Source organism: Rutidosis leptorrhynchoides, chromosome 4 (genome assembly GCF_046630445.1).
Source record: "Rutidosis leptorrhynchoides isolate AG116_Rl617_1_P2 chromosome 4, CSIRO_AGI_Rlap_v1, whole genome shotgun sequence".
Taxonomy (NCBI): domain Eukaryota; kingdom Viridiplantae; phylum Streptophyta; class Magnoliopsida; order Asterales; family Asteraceae; genus Rutidosis; species Rutidosis leptorrhynchoides.
The window spans coordinates 6,912,067-6,929,738 of record NC_092336.1 but is presented as its reverse complement, the minus strand read 5'-3'; the positions used below and the strand labels follow the sequence as shown (position 1 = coordinate 6,929,738).

General features: G+C 37.8%; 1 protein-coding gene across 1 annotated transcript; it reads right to left on the bottom strand.

Moving 5' to 3' along the window:
• Nucleotides 1-1,142: 1,142 nt before the first annotated feature.
• Nucleotides 1,143-17,519, bottom strand: LOC139904512 (CASP-like protein 3A1). The gene is made up of 3 exons (XM_071886427.1): nucleotides 17,218-17,519; nucleotides 14,697-14,832; nucleotides 1,143-1,355 (listed from the first exon to the last, which is right to left on the bottom strand). Exons 1-3 carry the CDS (start codon nucleotides 17,517-17,519, stop codon nucleotides 1,143-1,145), a joined length of 651 nt encoding a protein of 216 aa, XP_071742528.1.
• Between the last annotated feature and the right edge of the window lie 153 nt (nucleotides 17,520-17,672).

Sequence of the window (17,672 nt, the reverse complement as noted above, 5' to 3'; positions counted from 1 at the left end):
ATCAAATGCAAGTTGATGATTTACTTTCTGATGTATCCCTCAGTTTGTGTTGTGCGAAGAAAAAAATTGATGGTTCATACAGTTGTTTGTTGGTGTTTGTTGATATTCGTATAAAATAATAGGGTCTAGTTCATTGGTAATCTTAAATATATCGTAAGATTTTGTAATCAGAATATCAGATATGTGAGTATGAATCAATTAGTACCCAATTAGATCTTTAATTAGATCTTATCTATTTTGTCAAAACAATTTTTCCCTTTTTAAATGTGTTTAAAAATTAGACATTACAATTCATGATTATCGGAACAAAGTCTTCAATTTATCATGTTTGATTGTAACATACTAACACCAATACATCATGTTTGCTTTTTGGCGTGACAACATGAAAATACTTAAAATAGACTATTCCTTGCACCTTTTTATTCTTTGTTTTATGTATTTGTTTGATTGTTTGATTTATCTGATAATTGATGATGCAACATGAGTGTGTTTGGACGAAAGTAGCTGGAGCCGGAGCTTATAGCTGGAGCTGGAGCTTATGAGCATGAGCTGGAGCTGGAGCTTATTTTTGAAGCTGGTAGCTGAAGCTTATTATTTTTTATAAATGTTTGATAAACTAGTTGGAGCTTATTTTTCAGTTCATAAGCTCTACTTTTTTTCATAAGCTACTACAAGTAGCTTATTTTTTCAGAGCTTATGATTTTCATAAACTCTACTTTTTTTTCTACCAAACGAAGCTTATGACTTGGACTTATTAAAATAATAAGCTCAAGCTCCCATAAGCTTCCATAAGCTCCAATAAGCTACGCGCCAAACACACCCTCGTTAACCTTTTCATAATGTTCTTGTGCATTTTTTTACGTCGAGGTTGCTTCAGACACACCTAAATAAATCAGTTAATCTGAAATGCTACTATTGGTTTGATTCGCTTAAGTTAGTTCGATTAATTGGGCTATTCGATTCTGAATTAGTCTTCAGTTAAGTTTACTCAAACCACACATCCCTTATCTTTTACATTTTTTCACAATTCCACCAATTATTTATTTGTTCCACTTAAGTTACTTTAATCATATCACGAAAGATAAGTAATCGAAACATACCACCAATGTTACTGATATGTCGATATAATAATAATAATTAAGCTAATTAGATAACCAAATTACATCAAGAAGCGCAGATACAGCAAGTAATACGCAGTTGAAGAACGCAAAAGCAATTGAAACTCCAACACGATCACAAAAGTGATGTAACGGCTTACAGAAATTGGGTAGAGGTGCATGCTGAATCCCTGTTCGGTTTAAATTAGTCACACCTGTTGCAGCTGATCCAGCACTTACAGTCACATACGCAAACACCTACATACATTTACATTAATGATTTATATAATAAATCCTAATTAATTACTTACAAATAATCATTCGTTACATGAAAGGTTGGCATGCTTGAGTAACTGTTGTAACAATTACTAAAAGTTTTAATCGCTAGAGGTGACAATTTAAATTGACTTCGATTTAAGTTTCATATTTAATTTTAATTAATTTTTTATAGTCAAAGGATAAAACATATTGTTCGAATTCACCGAAAATATATTTTCAACGCATAAAAAATTAGATTATATTAACCAGTTACAAAACTTATGCTCTACATGTATAAATTATTATAAACTATATATTTGTTAGAAATAAAGCACGTGAGCCCTAACAAGACTAAATAACTCTAGGTTATCAAACCCACTTACAATAAACGAAAATAATTGATGTATATGAAGAAACTAGCAAAAACGATAAAGACAAGAGAACTTAACGAGATTATATGTAATCACAAATGATTACTTTAATCCTCGGCCACCAAAGAGAGATCTTTTATTAATAAATTTCGTGGATACATGTATGAGTTACAATAAGATGCTTATATAGGCAAAACTCAACAAGAAAAAAGCTTTGGGAACAAGAAAACGCGTTTTTGAAAACTTGCTCGTCAGGTCGAAGCGGCTCCGCACCCAGAATGGGACGCGCCGCCTCCAAGGCAAAATCCAAAACAGCCTTTTTCTTCAACCTTGAACCTCATCCATGTACTAGGCCGCGTCGCGCCCAGGCTAGATGCGGCGCGCCTTATAGCTACAATCAATTCTTCCTTTTCTTGTTTAACTCGATTCGCAGTCCAACAATCTCCCACTCGAAGATACGTTAAACAACATCCATCTTAACCTAACATCATCAACTTCATCATCATCCCACAATAACAACTTTGACCCGCTAATTATACCTCCTTTTGATACCGCCGGATTTGCACCCGAATCACGCCGCACTTCATTCGATAACCTTCGAACAAGTGAAGTCTTTCGACACCAAAAAATTACCGCTGAGCTATAATTCGATCCTTTTGTTACTAGCTTGGGAAACAAGAACCTCTCTTTGGCTATGGCACATACCTCCTTAGTTTTGGAGATAATTGTAACATCCCGCCTTTTTCCATTTACTTTTACGTTATACTAATTTAAACTCCGTTATATGTTTATAACATCTCCCGTTGATACGCGTTTTAAATTATCTCGTTTAGGTAATTCACGCACCCGAACGAAAGTTGAGGGACTAAACTTGACAAGGGATCAAACCCTTGACTAGGTCAAAGGGTCAAACCCCTTTCACCCATTCATTATCATCTCCATCTCTCTCTCTTTCTCTCTAGCAAGAACACACACCCAATTTCCAAATTCATTCAATCATCATCTAAATTCAATCTAGGAGGCTTACAACAAAATAAATTACATATTCGTGATCCTCTCTTCATCCTCTTCATTTTGATACCAACTTCATCTCGTTTGGGTAACATTTCTAAAACTCTAGATTTCTCTAAATTCGTGTTTGTGACTTGAAATGGTGTTAGTTAGTGTCTATGGCTCATTGTGATGTCGTGTATGTAATTTGTATGCTCGATCTCGTTGTTTTAGTATAACTAGCATGAACTTGAATTTTTGGTGTGTTGTTCTTGAATTTTAGATGATCATATGTTGTTAGATGTTAAAAGTTCATGTTTTAATTGTGTTACTAGTATCACTAGCTTCAGTTTGATGTGTAGGTTGATTTGAAAAACTTCAAAAACATGATTAATGATTTTGTGATTCTTGATTAGGGTTTGATCGTTCTTGAGATGAACTTTTTGATGCTTGAATACCATGAAATGTTAATTGTTAGTATTTAGTTGTAATGCATGTTTCATTACCTTCAAAACGGCATATCATATGTGTGAATTGGATTCCCGAAACTTAAAATGCATTTTGTGAACTTGAAACTTGAAAATGGACTTTAAATGATCACATGACGAGAAATCTGTCATTGGAAATGATGTTTTTGTTTGATGAAACATGTTTAGTTATGTTCCTTGTCAAAAGAGCTTTCCAACGATATAAGGTGCGAGTTCTAAATGTTTACGGTTTGCATTTTGTGCTAAAACGAATTTTGGATCAAGACTTGAACATTTGAAACTGGCCAGGTACCAGCTTCCGTGTATTGTCGCGGCGCGACAATTGTGGGCCGCGGCGCGGCATAAGCCGTGTCCAGGCTCTGACCTCTTTGGTCAAAATACGAAAAATGTTTGGCACACTATGGACCTCCGATTCACATGAGACTTGTTCTAACATGCTTATATATGAATAAAAACCTCAGAAAAATAGTTCGGGACCCGACCCGAACGTGTTGACTTTCGTTGACTTTGACCGACCAAAGTTTGACTTTTTGTCAAACTTAACCAAATGATTATGCAACCTTCCTAACTTGTTTCTGTACTTGTATCTTGCATGAAACTTGACAATTTGATTCACATGCTACATAATCGAGTCGTAACGAGCCATAGGACTAATTGAACATCTTTGACCCTTCGTGACTATCGTTATTGATACAACCTATTTGTTTAGGTCAAGACTAGCATTGTTCTTTGCACACGTTACTTGTCGAAGTACTTTTTGGTTCGTGCATACAAGGTGAGATCATAGTCCCACTTTTACTCTTTTTGAACTTACTTTTGGGATGAGAAAACACAAACGTTCTTTTAAACTACGTGAACACAAGTACAGGGAAAACAAACATTCTACATACGAGTTTGAACACAAATCCTCAATTCGATTATCATTAGTTACATCAGATGGTGTAAGCGAGAACTTATGTTATATGGCCATATGGGTTTGACAAACCCTCACTTCGGACGGTTCGCTACCGTCTACGGGTGAAATATATTTTCGGGAAACAGTGTATGTTCTAACACTATTATTACGGGGTTCAACGGACGGAATGTTAAGCTTTGATAATTGAGTGCTCGTGAATATTAACTTTTAGAATGTACTATGACTTTATCGATGTTGCAAATCTTGTGGTTCAACTTACTTTTACTCACTTACTTATTTAAACCTATGATTTCACCAACGTTTTCGTTGACAGATTCTCTATATTTTTCTCAGGTCCTTGAACTTAGGTTATACATGTTTCCGCTCATACTGTTTGATACTTGCATTGGATGTCGAGTATACTTGCATACGTGGAGCGTCTTTTTGACTACTTTTAATTGTGTCGCACGTGTTTCATACAAACTTTAAACATTGTTATGTACTTGTTATGGAAACTACTTTTGTAAACTTTGAAACATCCTTATTTATGAAATGAATGCGACATATTTTTCGGTCAAACTTTGTTATAAAGACTTACGACCATGTAATGGGACCATACGTAGATGACGCCGTCATTTGACGATTTATCGGGGTCGCTACAAGTGGTATCAGAGCCTTGGTTGTAGGGATTTAGAGTTCATTGGTGTCGACCCCGAGTCATAGGGTACATTGGTGAGTCTAGACTACAACCGGCATATAGATTTGACATAGGAATTACTTGACAAATTGTGCATTTATACTCTGACTCTTCTACTCATATCTACTCTTATTCTATCTAAATCTTGCGTTGTATAATTTAATTGACACGCCACCATGACTATATGATGTAATGTCGAATGCACATATGAATTAGGGTAATATAATTCCCGGAAATTATATTACGGTGACTCATATGAACATACCGACATTATGACATAAAGAATTTAAGGCGAGTCAAGGATAATTTTCTCTTTATCTTATTTCCATATCACGGTTAGTATTATTTAGAATACTAACCAACGGTATTCTTTTGTTTTGAAGGAACAATGCCTCCTCGCCGTGTACGACGCAATGAAACTCCCGAACAAGCTTTGCAATCCATGATAGCCACCGCCGTGGATGCGGCCATGGCCGGTCACTCGTCTAACAACAACAATAACACCAACCACAACAACAATAACCAAGGAGCCGGTAACTCTAGCGAAGGGTGCTCCTACAAAGCTTTCATGGGGTGCAAACCTCACACTTATGATGGAACCGGGGGACCGGTTGTGCTTACTCGTTGGTTTGAACAAACGGAGGCCGTCTTTAGCATAAGCGGTTGTCGGGATCAAGACAAGGTCAAATACTCCACCCACACTTTCTCCGGGGTTGCTCTAACATGGTGGAACACCTATTTTCAATCGGTGGGTACCGATGAAGCTCATGCCCTCTCTTGGGCCGATCTAAGGGAAAAGATGATTGTTGAATATTTTCCGCGCGAAGAAACCCGGAAGCTTGAGGAAGAACTAAGAGCTTTGAAAGCGGTCGGAAACGATCTTAAAGCTTATAATCAACGCTTCGCCGAACTATCCTTGATGTGTCCAAATCTTGTTAACCCCGAATCTCAAAGGATTGAGCTCTACATGCTCGGTCTTCCAAAAAGCATCAAACAAGGGGTGATGTCATCCAAACCCACTACTCATCAAGCCGCTATGAATATGGCTCGCCAACTAATTGAAACGGTTGACGAAATCGTAGTGCCGGCTCCTAAGGCCGAGGACAAGTCGGGTGGCAACAAAAGGAAATGGGAAGCCACTCCATCAACCAACTACAACAACAACACCTTCACCAAAAAGCCTTTCAACAACGACGGCAAGAAGGGTTATGTCGGAAACTTACCTTTTTGCAACAAATGCCACAAGCGTCATCACGGCGAATGTAACAAGCTAGTTTGTCACCGTTTCCAAGGTGTTGGTCATAGGGCCAACAATTGTACAAGCGCCGCCCCCGTTGCTCGAAAGGGGCTCAATCCTCCAAAAACGGTCACTTGTTACGAATGTGGCCAAACGGGCCATTATAAGAACGAATGCCCGAAAAAGAAAGCCAACCCCAACAACCGAGGCCGAGCCTTTAACATCAACACCGAGGAAGCCCGAGATGACAATGAACTAGTCACGGGTACGTTTCTTCTCAACAACTCTTATGTTACTTGCTTATTCGATTCGGGTGCCGATAAATGTTTTGTGTCTAAGACTTTGGCTCCTACCCTTCGCACTCCACCACACCCTTTAGATACTACTTATTCCATCGAAGTGGCCGACGGAAAACTCTTAAGTGCCGACACATATTACCGGGGGTGTACTTTGAACATTTTGGGTAAGGAATTTGAAATTGACTTGATACCCATGGAATTAGGGAGTTTTGATGTAATAATCGGTATGAATTGGATGGTCAAAAATAAATCTCACATTCTTTGCGATCTTCACGCAATCCGAATTCCTATCGAGAACGGTGAACCCTTGATTGTCTATGGCGACAAAAATTGCACCGGACTCAATCTCGTTTCGTGCCTTAAAGTTCGAAAGCTACTTCGCAAGGGTTGTTTCGAGATTCTTGCTCGCGTTAAGAAAGTCGAGGCCGACGAAAAGCGCATCGAAGATGTGCCAATTGTTAGTGACTTTTCCGATGTATTTCCCGACGAATTACCGGGTCTTCCACCTCATCGACCGGTTGAATTTCAAATCGATCTTATTCCAGGAGCCGCACCCGTAGCGCGTGCACCGTATAGACTCGCTCCATCCGAAATGCAAGAATTTCAAAGTCCAATCCAAGAACTACTTGACCGTGGTTTTATCCAACCTAGCCATTCACCTTGGGGCGCTCCGATTTTGTTTGTTAAAAAGAAAGACGGATCCCTACGAATGTGCATTGACTATCGTGAACTAAACAAATTGACGATTAAGAACCGATATCCTCTTCCTCGCATCGATGACCTCTTTGATCAATTACAAGGGTCTTGTGTATATTCAAAAATCGATCTCCGCTCGGGTTATCATCAATTAAGGGTTAAGGGGGAAGATGTCTCCAAAACCGCTTTCCGGACTCGTTATGGTAGTTATGAATTCCTTGTCATGCCATTTGGTCTTACTAACGCACCGGCGGTGTTCATGGATCTTATGAACCGCGTGTGCAAACCGTATCTCGATAAATTCGTTATTGTGTTCATCGATGACATATTGATCTATTCTAAAAATGAAGAGGAGCACGAACAACATCTCCGACTTGTGCTTGAACTCTTGAGACAAGAACGACTTTATGCCAAATTCTCCAAGTGTGAATTTTGGTTGAAGGAGGTTCAATTTCTTGGTCATGTTGTAAGTGATCAAGGTATTAAAGTCGATCCATCAAAAATCGAAGCCATTAGTAAATGGGAGACTCCTACTACTCCTACTCACATTCGTCAATTCTTGGGTCTCGCCGGGTACTATCGTAGATTCATCGAAAACTTCTCTTTGGTTGCACGTCCTCTAACCGCATTAACTCACAAGGGAAAGAAATTCATTTGGGAGACCGAGCAAGAATCCGCGTTTCAGATCTTGAAAACGAAGCTAACCACCGCTCCTATCTTGTCACTTCCCGAAGGCAATGATGACTTTGTTGTATATTGCGATGCCTCAAAACATGGTTTTGGGTGTGTATTGATGCAACGAACGAAAGTCATTTCTTATGCTTCTCGACAACTCAAAATTCATGAACGAAACTACACGACACATGATCTCGAACTCGGAGCCGTTGTCTTCGCACTTAAAATGTGGAGACACTATCTTTATGGAACCAAGAGTACTATCTTCACCGATCACAAAAGCCTTCAACACATCTTCGATCAAAAGCAACTAAACATGAGACAACGAAGGTGGATTGAAACTTTGAACGATTACGATTGCGAGCTTCGTTACCATCCCGGGAAGGCAAACGTAGTAGCCGATGCCTTAAGTCGAAAAGAAAGAGCGGTGCCTCTTCGTGTCCGAGCCTTAAACATCACCATCCACACCAACCTTAATAGCCAAATTCGGGTAGCCCAAGATGAGGCTCTCAAGGATGAAAACGTTTCACACGAGCTCTTGAACATTCTCGTCTCTCGATTCGAAACTAAGGAAACCGGACTCCGATATTTCGCCGGAAGGATTTGGGTGCCTAGTTATGGGAACCTACGAAGTCTCATTTTAGATGAAGCCCATAAGTCACGATACTCGATCCACCCCGGTGCCAATAAGATGTACCACGACCTTAAACAACAATATTGGTGGCCGAACATCAAAAGGGACGTAGCTACTTATGTTTCCAAGTGGTTGACATGTTCCAAAGTCAAAGCCGAACACCAAAGACCGTCCGGACTACTTCAACAACCCGAGATCCCGCAATGGAAGTGGGAAAGAATAACGATGGATTTTATCACCAAACTACCAAAAATGACGGGCGGTTATGATACCATTTGGGTTATTGTTGACCGTCTCACCAAATCCGCACACTTTTTTGCCATGAAGGAGACTGACAAAATGGAGAAACTTGCGCAACTTTACATTAAAGAAATCGTAGCCCGACACGGTGTACCTTTATCAATTATCTCCGACCGAGATGGCCGTTTTGTTTCTAGATTTTGGCGTACCTTGCAAGAAGCGTTGGGAACGCGTTTAGACATGAGCACCGCATATCATCCTCAAACCGACGGACAAAGCGAACGCACAATTCAAACCTTGGAAGACATGCTACGAGCTTGCGTTGTCGACTTTGGAAAAGCTTGGGATAAGCACTTGCCTCTCGCCGAATTCTCCTACAACAATAGTTATCACGCGAGTATTAACGCCGCACCATTCGAAGCATTATATGGCCGAAAATGTCGTTCTCCTCTTTGTTGGGCCGAAGTAGGCGACAAACAAATCACCGGTCCCGAACTTATTCATGAAACAACCGAGAAGATCGTTCAAATCCGAGATAGGCTTCGGACGGCCCGGAGTCGTCAAAAGTGCTATACCGACAAAAGACGCAACGACCTTGAATTTCAAGTCGGTGACCGAGTAATGTTAAAAGTTGCACCTTGGAAAGGTGTAATCCGTTTTGGGAAACGCGGGAAGCTAAATCCGCGGTATATTGGTCCTTTCGAAATCTTGGAGCGTATTGGAAACGTTGCTTATCGTTTAGATCTTCCGCCTCAATTGAACTCCGTTCATCCTACCTTCCATGTATCTAACTTGAAAAAGTGTCTTGCCGAACCCGACATCGTCATCCCTCTCGAGGAACTTACTATTGATGACAAGCTTCATTTTGTGGAGGAACCGGTTGAAATTGTGGACACCTCCGTCAAGACATTGAAACGAAGCCGAATCCCGATTGTTAAAGTCCGTTGGAACGCCAAAAGAGGACCCGAGTTTACTTGGGAAAGGCAAGATCAAATGCAAAAGAAATACCCTCATTTATTCCCAATTCCGGAAACGCAGGATTCCGAGGAAGAAACAACGACTACTACGCCTACTTAAATTTCGGGACGAAATTTCTTTTAAGGAGTAGGTAATGTAACATCCCGCCTTTTTCCATTTACTTTTACGTTATACTAATTTAAACTCCGTTATATGTTTATAACATCTCCCGTTGATACGCGTTTTAAATTATCTCGTTTAGGTAATTCACGCACCCGAACGAAAGTTGAGGGACTAAACTTGACAAGGGATCAAACCCTTGACTAGGTCAAAGGGTCAAACCCCTTTCACCCATTCATTATCATCTCCATCTCTCTCTCTTTCTCTCTAGCAAGAACACACACCCAATTTCCAAATTCATTCAATCATCATCTAAATTCAATCTAGGAGGCTTACAACAAAATAAATTACATATTCGTGATCCTCTCTTCATCCTCTTCATTTTGGTACCAACTTCATCTCGTTTGGGTAACATTTCTAAAACTCTAGATTTCTCTAAATTCGTGTTTGTGACTTGAAATGGTGTTAGTTAGTGTCTATGGCTCATTGTGATGTCGTGTATGTAATTTGTATGCTCGATCTCGTTGTTTTTGTATAACTAGCATGAACTTGAATTTTTGGTGTGTTGTTCTTGAATTTTAGATGATCATATGTTGTTAGATGTTAAAATTTCATGTTTTAATTGTGTTACTAGTATCACTAGCTTCAGTTTGATGTGTAGGTTGATTTGAAAAACTTCAAAAACATGATTAATGATTTTGTGATTCTTGATTAGGGTTTGATCGTTCTTGAGATGAACTTTTTGATGCTTGAATACCATGAAATGTTAATTGTTAGTATTTAGTTGTAATGCATGTTTCATTACCTTCAAAACGGCATATCATATGTGTGAATTGGATTCCCGAAACTTAAAATGCATTTTGTGAACTTGAAACTTGAAAATGGACTTTAAATGATCACATGACGAGAAATCGGTCATTGGAAATGATGTTTTTGTTTGATGAAACATGTTTAGTTATGTTCCTTGTCAAAAGAGCTTTCCAACGATATAAGGTGCGAGTTCTAAATGTTTACGGTTTGCATTTTGTGCTAAAACGAATTTTGGATCAAGACTTGAACATTTGAAACTGGCCAGGTACCAGCTCCCGTGTATTGTCGCGGCGCGACAATTGTGGGCCGCGGCGCGGCATAAGCCGTGTCCAGGCTCTGACCTCTTTGGTCAAAATACGAAAAATGTTTGGCACACTATGGACCTCCGATTCACATGAGACTTGTTCTAACATGCTTATATATGAATAAAAACCTCAGAAAAATAGTTCGGGACCCGACCCGAACGTGTTGACTTTCGTTGACTTTGACCGACCAAAGTTTGACTTTTTGTCAAACTTAACCAAATGATTATGCAACCTTCCTAACTTGTTTCTGTACTTGTATCTTGCATGAAACTTGACAATTTGATTCACATGCTACATAATCGAGTCGTAACGAGCCATAGGACTAATTGAACATCTTTGACCCTTCGTGACTATCGTTATTGATACAACCTATTTGTTTAGGTCAAGACTAGCATTGTTCTTTGCACACGTTACTTGTCAAAGTACTTTTTGGTTCGTGCATACAAGGTGAGATCATAGTCCCACTTTTACTCTTTTTGAACTTACTTTTGGGATGAGAAAACACAAACGTTCTTTTAAACTACGTGAACACAAGTACAGGGAAAACAAACATTCTACATACGAGTTTGAACACAAATCCTCAATTCGATTATCATTAGTTACATCAGATGGTGTAAGCGAGAACTTATGTTATATGGCCATATGGGTTTGACAAACCCTCACTTCGGACGGTTCGCTACCGTCTACGGGTGAAATATATTTTCGGGAAACAGTGTATGTTCTAACACTATTATTACGGGGTTCAACGGACGGAATGTTAAGCTTTGATAATTGAGTGCTCGTGAATATTAACTTTTAGAATGTACTATGACTTTATCGATGTTGCAAATCTTGTGGTTCAACTTACTTTTACTCACTTACTTATTTAAACCTATGATTTCACCAACGTTTTCGTTGACAGATTCTCTATGTTTTTCTCAGGTCCTTGAACTTAGGTTATACATGTTTCCGCTCATACTGTTTGATACTTGCATTGGATGTCGAGTATACTTGCATACGTGGAGCGTCTTTTTGACTACTTTTAATTGTGTCGCACGTGTTTCATACAAACTTTAAACATTGTTATGTACTTGTTATGGAAACTACTTTTGTAAACTTTGAAACATCCTTATTTATGAAATGAATGCGACATATTTTTCGGTCAAACTTTGTTATAAAGACTTACGACCATGTAATGGGACCATACGTAGATGACGCCGTCATTTGACGATTTGTCGGGGTCGCTACAATAATGGGTCGTTTGAGTCCGACCCGACCCAATTAACCCCATCGCCCAAGCGATCTACCCCTACACAATATCATCCACCCGATTCAACTTTCCAACAAAGAATAAACCCGCCAGTAGATCAAACATGTGGACAACACCATCAAGGCAGCCGTGTGAGAACGCAATCACACCCTTGATCTTCCACATAACCGCCTTTGCTTTCACCATTGGAACACCGACCACATACATGCGCACGTCTTTTGACAAACCCGATTTTCCATCTCGGGCTAACTCCCATTGTACGGATGTATCATTAACCATGACTCTTAAGAAAACCTCTTGTTCATCTTCCTCGGTCTACCACAACAAAGTTGTCATTGGAGAAGATCTACCCGAAGTACCGAAAGCTATAGTGTACCCAATTCGACCCGAATTTTCACTAGGTTCAACTTCCTTTGAGCTCCCACTTAAACAAGATCCCTCAACAATTCCAGAAAGCATTAGCATGCTAGGACTTTTAACGCCCAAAAAATCACCTAGTCATTCCTCCTTAGGAACTTCAACCATATACATGGTTCCCCTTTTAAATCCGCGAACAACCACATAATCTCCCTTAAACACTACACACTTTTGATCTCCAAATAGGACATGACAATTATCGTCATCCAATTGCCCAACCGAAAACAATCGACTCTTGAGCTTTGGAACAAACCACACATTCCTCAAGATCCAAGCATAATTCAAGTGTCTAACCACGAGATCACCAGTACCCGCAATTTCAAGTGTACTCCCATTCGCAACTCGAACCTTACCGGAGTATTCCTTGAAGTTCACCATCTCGTTCATGTATGGGGTAACATGATACGAGGCACCCGAATCTAAAACCCAAGATTCGTCAAGAACCACTTTTAGCACATCAACGCATCTTCGATCACCATAGTCGATACGCTCCCACCCGACTTAAGACTCGGGCACTTTGACTTATAGTGACCAACTTATGGACAGTTCCAACACACTACGTTCTTTCTCCTTGACGGACTTCTTGACCCAGCTCTTCCCCAACTAACACTTAGAACCGAACCCGAACTTCCATTCGAATCTTTCCTACGAATACCTTCGCTAAGAATCAAATCCCGAATTCCTTTAAAAGTTAACTTAGTAGTTCAGAATGAACTACTAACCGCCTTAACCGTAATGGCCCAACTCTCGGGCAAAGAAGATAGCAAAAACAACGCCTCAAGCTCATCATCGAATTTAATATTCACTGATTTCAAACGAGTTAAAATCGAATTAAATTCGTTAACATGATCCGCCGCCGAGGAACCCTCCATCATCCTAGAATTCACCAATTGCCGAATCAAGAAAACTTTATTCAAAGCGGATGGTTTTTCATGCATGTTATATAAAGCAGCAAGTACACCTGCCGTTGTGGTTTCACCACGATGTTGTAAGCAACGTTCTTGGCCAGAGAAAGTCGAACAACTCCTAGGGCTTGCCTATCCAACAACTCCCACTCGCCTTGAGTCATCTCTTCCGGTTTAATACCCTTCAACGGTTGGTAAAGCTTCTTTTGATAGAGCACATCTTCAATTTGCATCTTCCAAAAGCTAAAATCATTCCCATCAAACTTATCAATCTTCACATCACTCTTTTCCGCCATTGTTCCCGTGAAACCGAACTGAAGCTCTTGATACCACTTGTTAGAAATAAAGCACGTGAGCCCTAACATGACTAGATAACCCTAGGTTATCAAACCCACTTACAATAAACAAAAATAATTGATGTATATGAAGAAACTAGCAAAAACGATAAAGACAATGGAATTTAACGAGGTTATATGTAATCACGAATGATTACTTTAATCCTCGGACATCAAAGAGAGTTCTTTTATTGATAAATTTCGTGGATACATGTATGGGTTACAATTAGATGCTTAAATAGGCAAAACTCAACAAAGAAATAGCTTTGAGAACAAGAAAACGCGTTTTTGGAAACTTGCTCGTCAGGTCGAAGCCGCGCCACGCCCTGAATGAGCCGCGCCGCATCTCTAAGGCAAAATTCAAAACAACCTTTTTCTTCAACCTTGAACCTCGCCCATGTACTAGGCCGCGTCGCGCCCAGGCTAGACGCGGCGCGCCTTATAGCTACAACGAATTCTTCCTTTTCTTGTTTAACTCGATTCACACTCCAACAATATTATATTATATTATATTTTATAATCAAAAGATTAATAGATGTGTATATAATTATAAATTAGTGAAAGTCGATTAATGCAACTTTTACAAACACGGAAAGTTTTAATAAAATTTAACTGTTTTTTTAGACGGAGAGAGTATTATACAAATTTAACGTTTTGGACTCGTTAAACCCAACCAAGATTTTGCTAATGGGATGTTACTCATTATAACCCAAAATCGTAACTGTATTCTAATCATTCAATTATATAATATTAGGCCCAATTTGGGCTTACATGCAAAAGACCATCTTACATGTGTACTACATAAATGGATTCATAAGATCAAAAATACAGTTTGTGACATCTCTAAAAGAATATTTTAATACTCTAAATGTGCGTTTAACGATTGCTCCTTTTAGGTAATTGTTATTTTGTTTTACACGTTTTTGGATTAGGGAAAAAAAAATTCTGTTAAATTCATATGTAATATGGGTCAAGACTTACTGTTTACTCTTAAAATGATTGACATAGTATAAAACGCTACCTGATCAACAATAAGAATAAGCCATGCATGATTCCTAGACGAAAAGACCGATGTTTTTCTAAGTGTTCTTGAAACCGTCATCACTAACTGAACAAGCGAATGGACTCCCACAACCGAAGAAACTCCAACTAAATACCTGCAAATCAATATTAATGTCTTTTGTCAGAGACAGCATAAAAAAAAGCATGATCACCAAAATCATCATGAAATTAAGCAACTTAATCCCACACGCATTCACCCTCTTATCGATCCAAAACTACATACCGATAGTATGTTTAACTTTTTCGGTTCATAATAATCTTGTACGTTTCTAACTGCTTCTACAAAGGTAGCTAGATAATGCAAATTTAACCTGTAGCCGAGTTAAAGTTTGCATGAAATTAACAATTGTTTCAATTAATTATACTAATTTAATCAAACGGGTAAAAATTCTTTAATTTTACTGTAAAGCTTTTAAATTTATTCAATTATATAAATGCATGTGTACAAAAAATACAAATAAATTAATTTAGGACTCACGGGTTTCAATAAAACTTATAAAGGAACAAAAACACAAATTCGAAATGTGAAAGGTAAAAATCAAAGTCTCACATCGCTCAAGAGACAAAACAAATGTATGTATATAAGTCTAAAGGGAAGTTTATCTATCACCAATTGATTTTAGTAAAGAATGTACTCTTGGTATTATATTATCTTCAGCGACGGAGCTTATGTGGGGCAGGGGGTGCCATGGTCTCCCCAAAAAATATGTCCTTAATAGTAAATTTTGTAGTTTTAGGGACTAGACATGATAAATTTAAATATTGACCTCATCAACCTCACTAGCATACTGTACACGGTTTTAAAACTAGATCATACTAGCTTCATGACTTCACATATTTCTTCACCCCATTGGGCCTTTTGGGCTTCAAAAAGAAATCATATGGTTTGTATCATTATTTATATCGTATCTTGATTTAAATGTTAAAGTAATAGGTTTTTTATTAAACAACAAAACCTAATCGTCGTCTTGCGTAGTGGTTTATATCGAAAGAAAAATTGTAGAAATGTTTGATTCAGAGTCCGTAATTGATGGATTTAAGGACATTAAGGGTCGTCGAGGAGTTGTAGTGTTTTTCTTTGTCCACCATCAATCATTCTATCTACGTTATTTTGAACTTTATGGATTTTATTTATATATATGAGACTACATGTTTTGATTAAATTATTATGGCCTCTTCATTGTTAATGTTCAAGCTCCGTCGTTAATTATCTTACTATCTTTTTATTTTATTTTTTTTGACAAAAATACTAAAACTATATAAAAATCTAATCTCCAAAAAGGAGACTAGAAAAACAGAGATACAAGGAAACTGCCACGACTAAAGGCTCGAAGACAGAAAACAACTCTAACCATCTAACCGAAACACTAACTAAAACCGAGCCTTGACGTGGACTAGACAACACAAAAGAAAACAAACCCATACATCGGAGCTAAAATGAACCAAACAATGAACAAACACTAAAAACCTAATCAAGTACCACTATATGAATTGTTGATGCCGTCTTCCGCAGTTGCCTTATATTATCTTACTGTTATAATGTTAAGGAGTTCGTTTAATAACAATCTTTAACGTTGTTTTAAGAAACTTTTTTGCATATAAAAACCAGTAGTACATTTGTAAGTTACGGAGTAAATGTTTGTTTGTTTCCGGAAAATAGTTGATTATTATAATGAATAATGAATAATGAATAATGAAAACTTAGTGTTCAAATTTTTTTAAGACAACAAATATTGTTATTAGAAACTAAATACGACAACCCACTTTAAGCAAATCAATTTGATTTGGTCGGTTTCATGGTCGAAACCATTTAGTGCACACCTCTAAATGTGAATAGTTCATCTTACTTTTTGTAAATTTTTTAAAATAGTTGTCAAGTTATAAAAACTACTTCGTATTTAATATCATTAAATGCCACATTTTAGCCATATTTATTATTATTAACCATTTATTTTTATAAATAAATTAAGTCAAACCTATAATTTATATAAGAGCAAAACAGAAATTTAACAAACATCTTTTTAATCAATTTTACAAAATTGTTGAGAGAAAACAATTTTGAGACGTATAAAATATCTAAATTAATTAACTAATTGACTAATTGACAATGTACGTTACTATGGTCAGTGTGAAATTGAATGCATATAATCTTATTATTATTATTATTATTGATTATTGATTGATAACTCTACGTACGTTACTCTATATAATATAATTAGTAATGTAAAGAGTATCAAAAATTTCACTCATATTCTCACATTACTTTCATAAACAGGTGTTTTTCATTTAACAATCAAACTTTTAATAGGTAAATATGTTATTTCTCATGTGAAAAGTGTAGTTAGCGGATCTGTTTACTAAATTAATAAAGTGAATATTTTGACTTAGACGGAATTCAAGGAGTATCTAGTACTGTGCCATTGAGCATTCTCACGATCAAAATTTAAGAGGTAAATTAGTTTTAGTGATATTGAACTTACTGAAAGGATCCGGAGAAGGACCACTTGGAGTAAAGAGGTAAATTAAATCCATAGATCAAGATGCTCGATTTTTCTTGAGCCGAAATCATGACAAAAACTGATATTAAGGAAGCCGCTAAGGAAACAAAGCGTAAAATGATGAACACCATGTCATAGTTTAGTGAAAACTTTTTGGTTGATGTGACCGTACGTCCATTCATGGTGCCGGTTTCGACCTCGGCAGCAACTTTGATGGGGGTGGTATCGTGATCGTTTAGTTGTACGGTGGTTTCAAGTGGTGGTGGTTTGTGATCAGTTGACATCTTTGTGTTGTTCTTAGTAGTATATATGTAATGGAAAAAGAGAACATATATATTAGTGAGTTTTTTTTTTTTTTTTTTGAAATATAATATTCAACTTAATAGTATACTAGGGAATATATATTATTATACTAGTTTAATGTCGTGCAACGCACG

Excerpts from the sequence above, each read along its gene's own strand:
- LOC139904512 (XM_071886427.1), bottom strand. The coding sequence starts at position 17,519 with ATGTCAACTGATCACAAACCACCACCACTTGAAACCACCGTACAACTA. Across the intron at positions 14,833-17,217 it reads TCCTTCTCCGGATCCTTTCA|GTATTTAGTTGGAGTTTCTT; the intron begins GTAAGTTCAATA and ends ATTGATTTGCAG. Across the intron at positions 1,356-14,696 it reads TTATTCTTATTGTTGATCAG|GTGTTTGCGTATGTGACTGT; the intron begins GTAGCGTTTTAT and ends AAATGTATGTAG.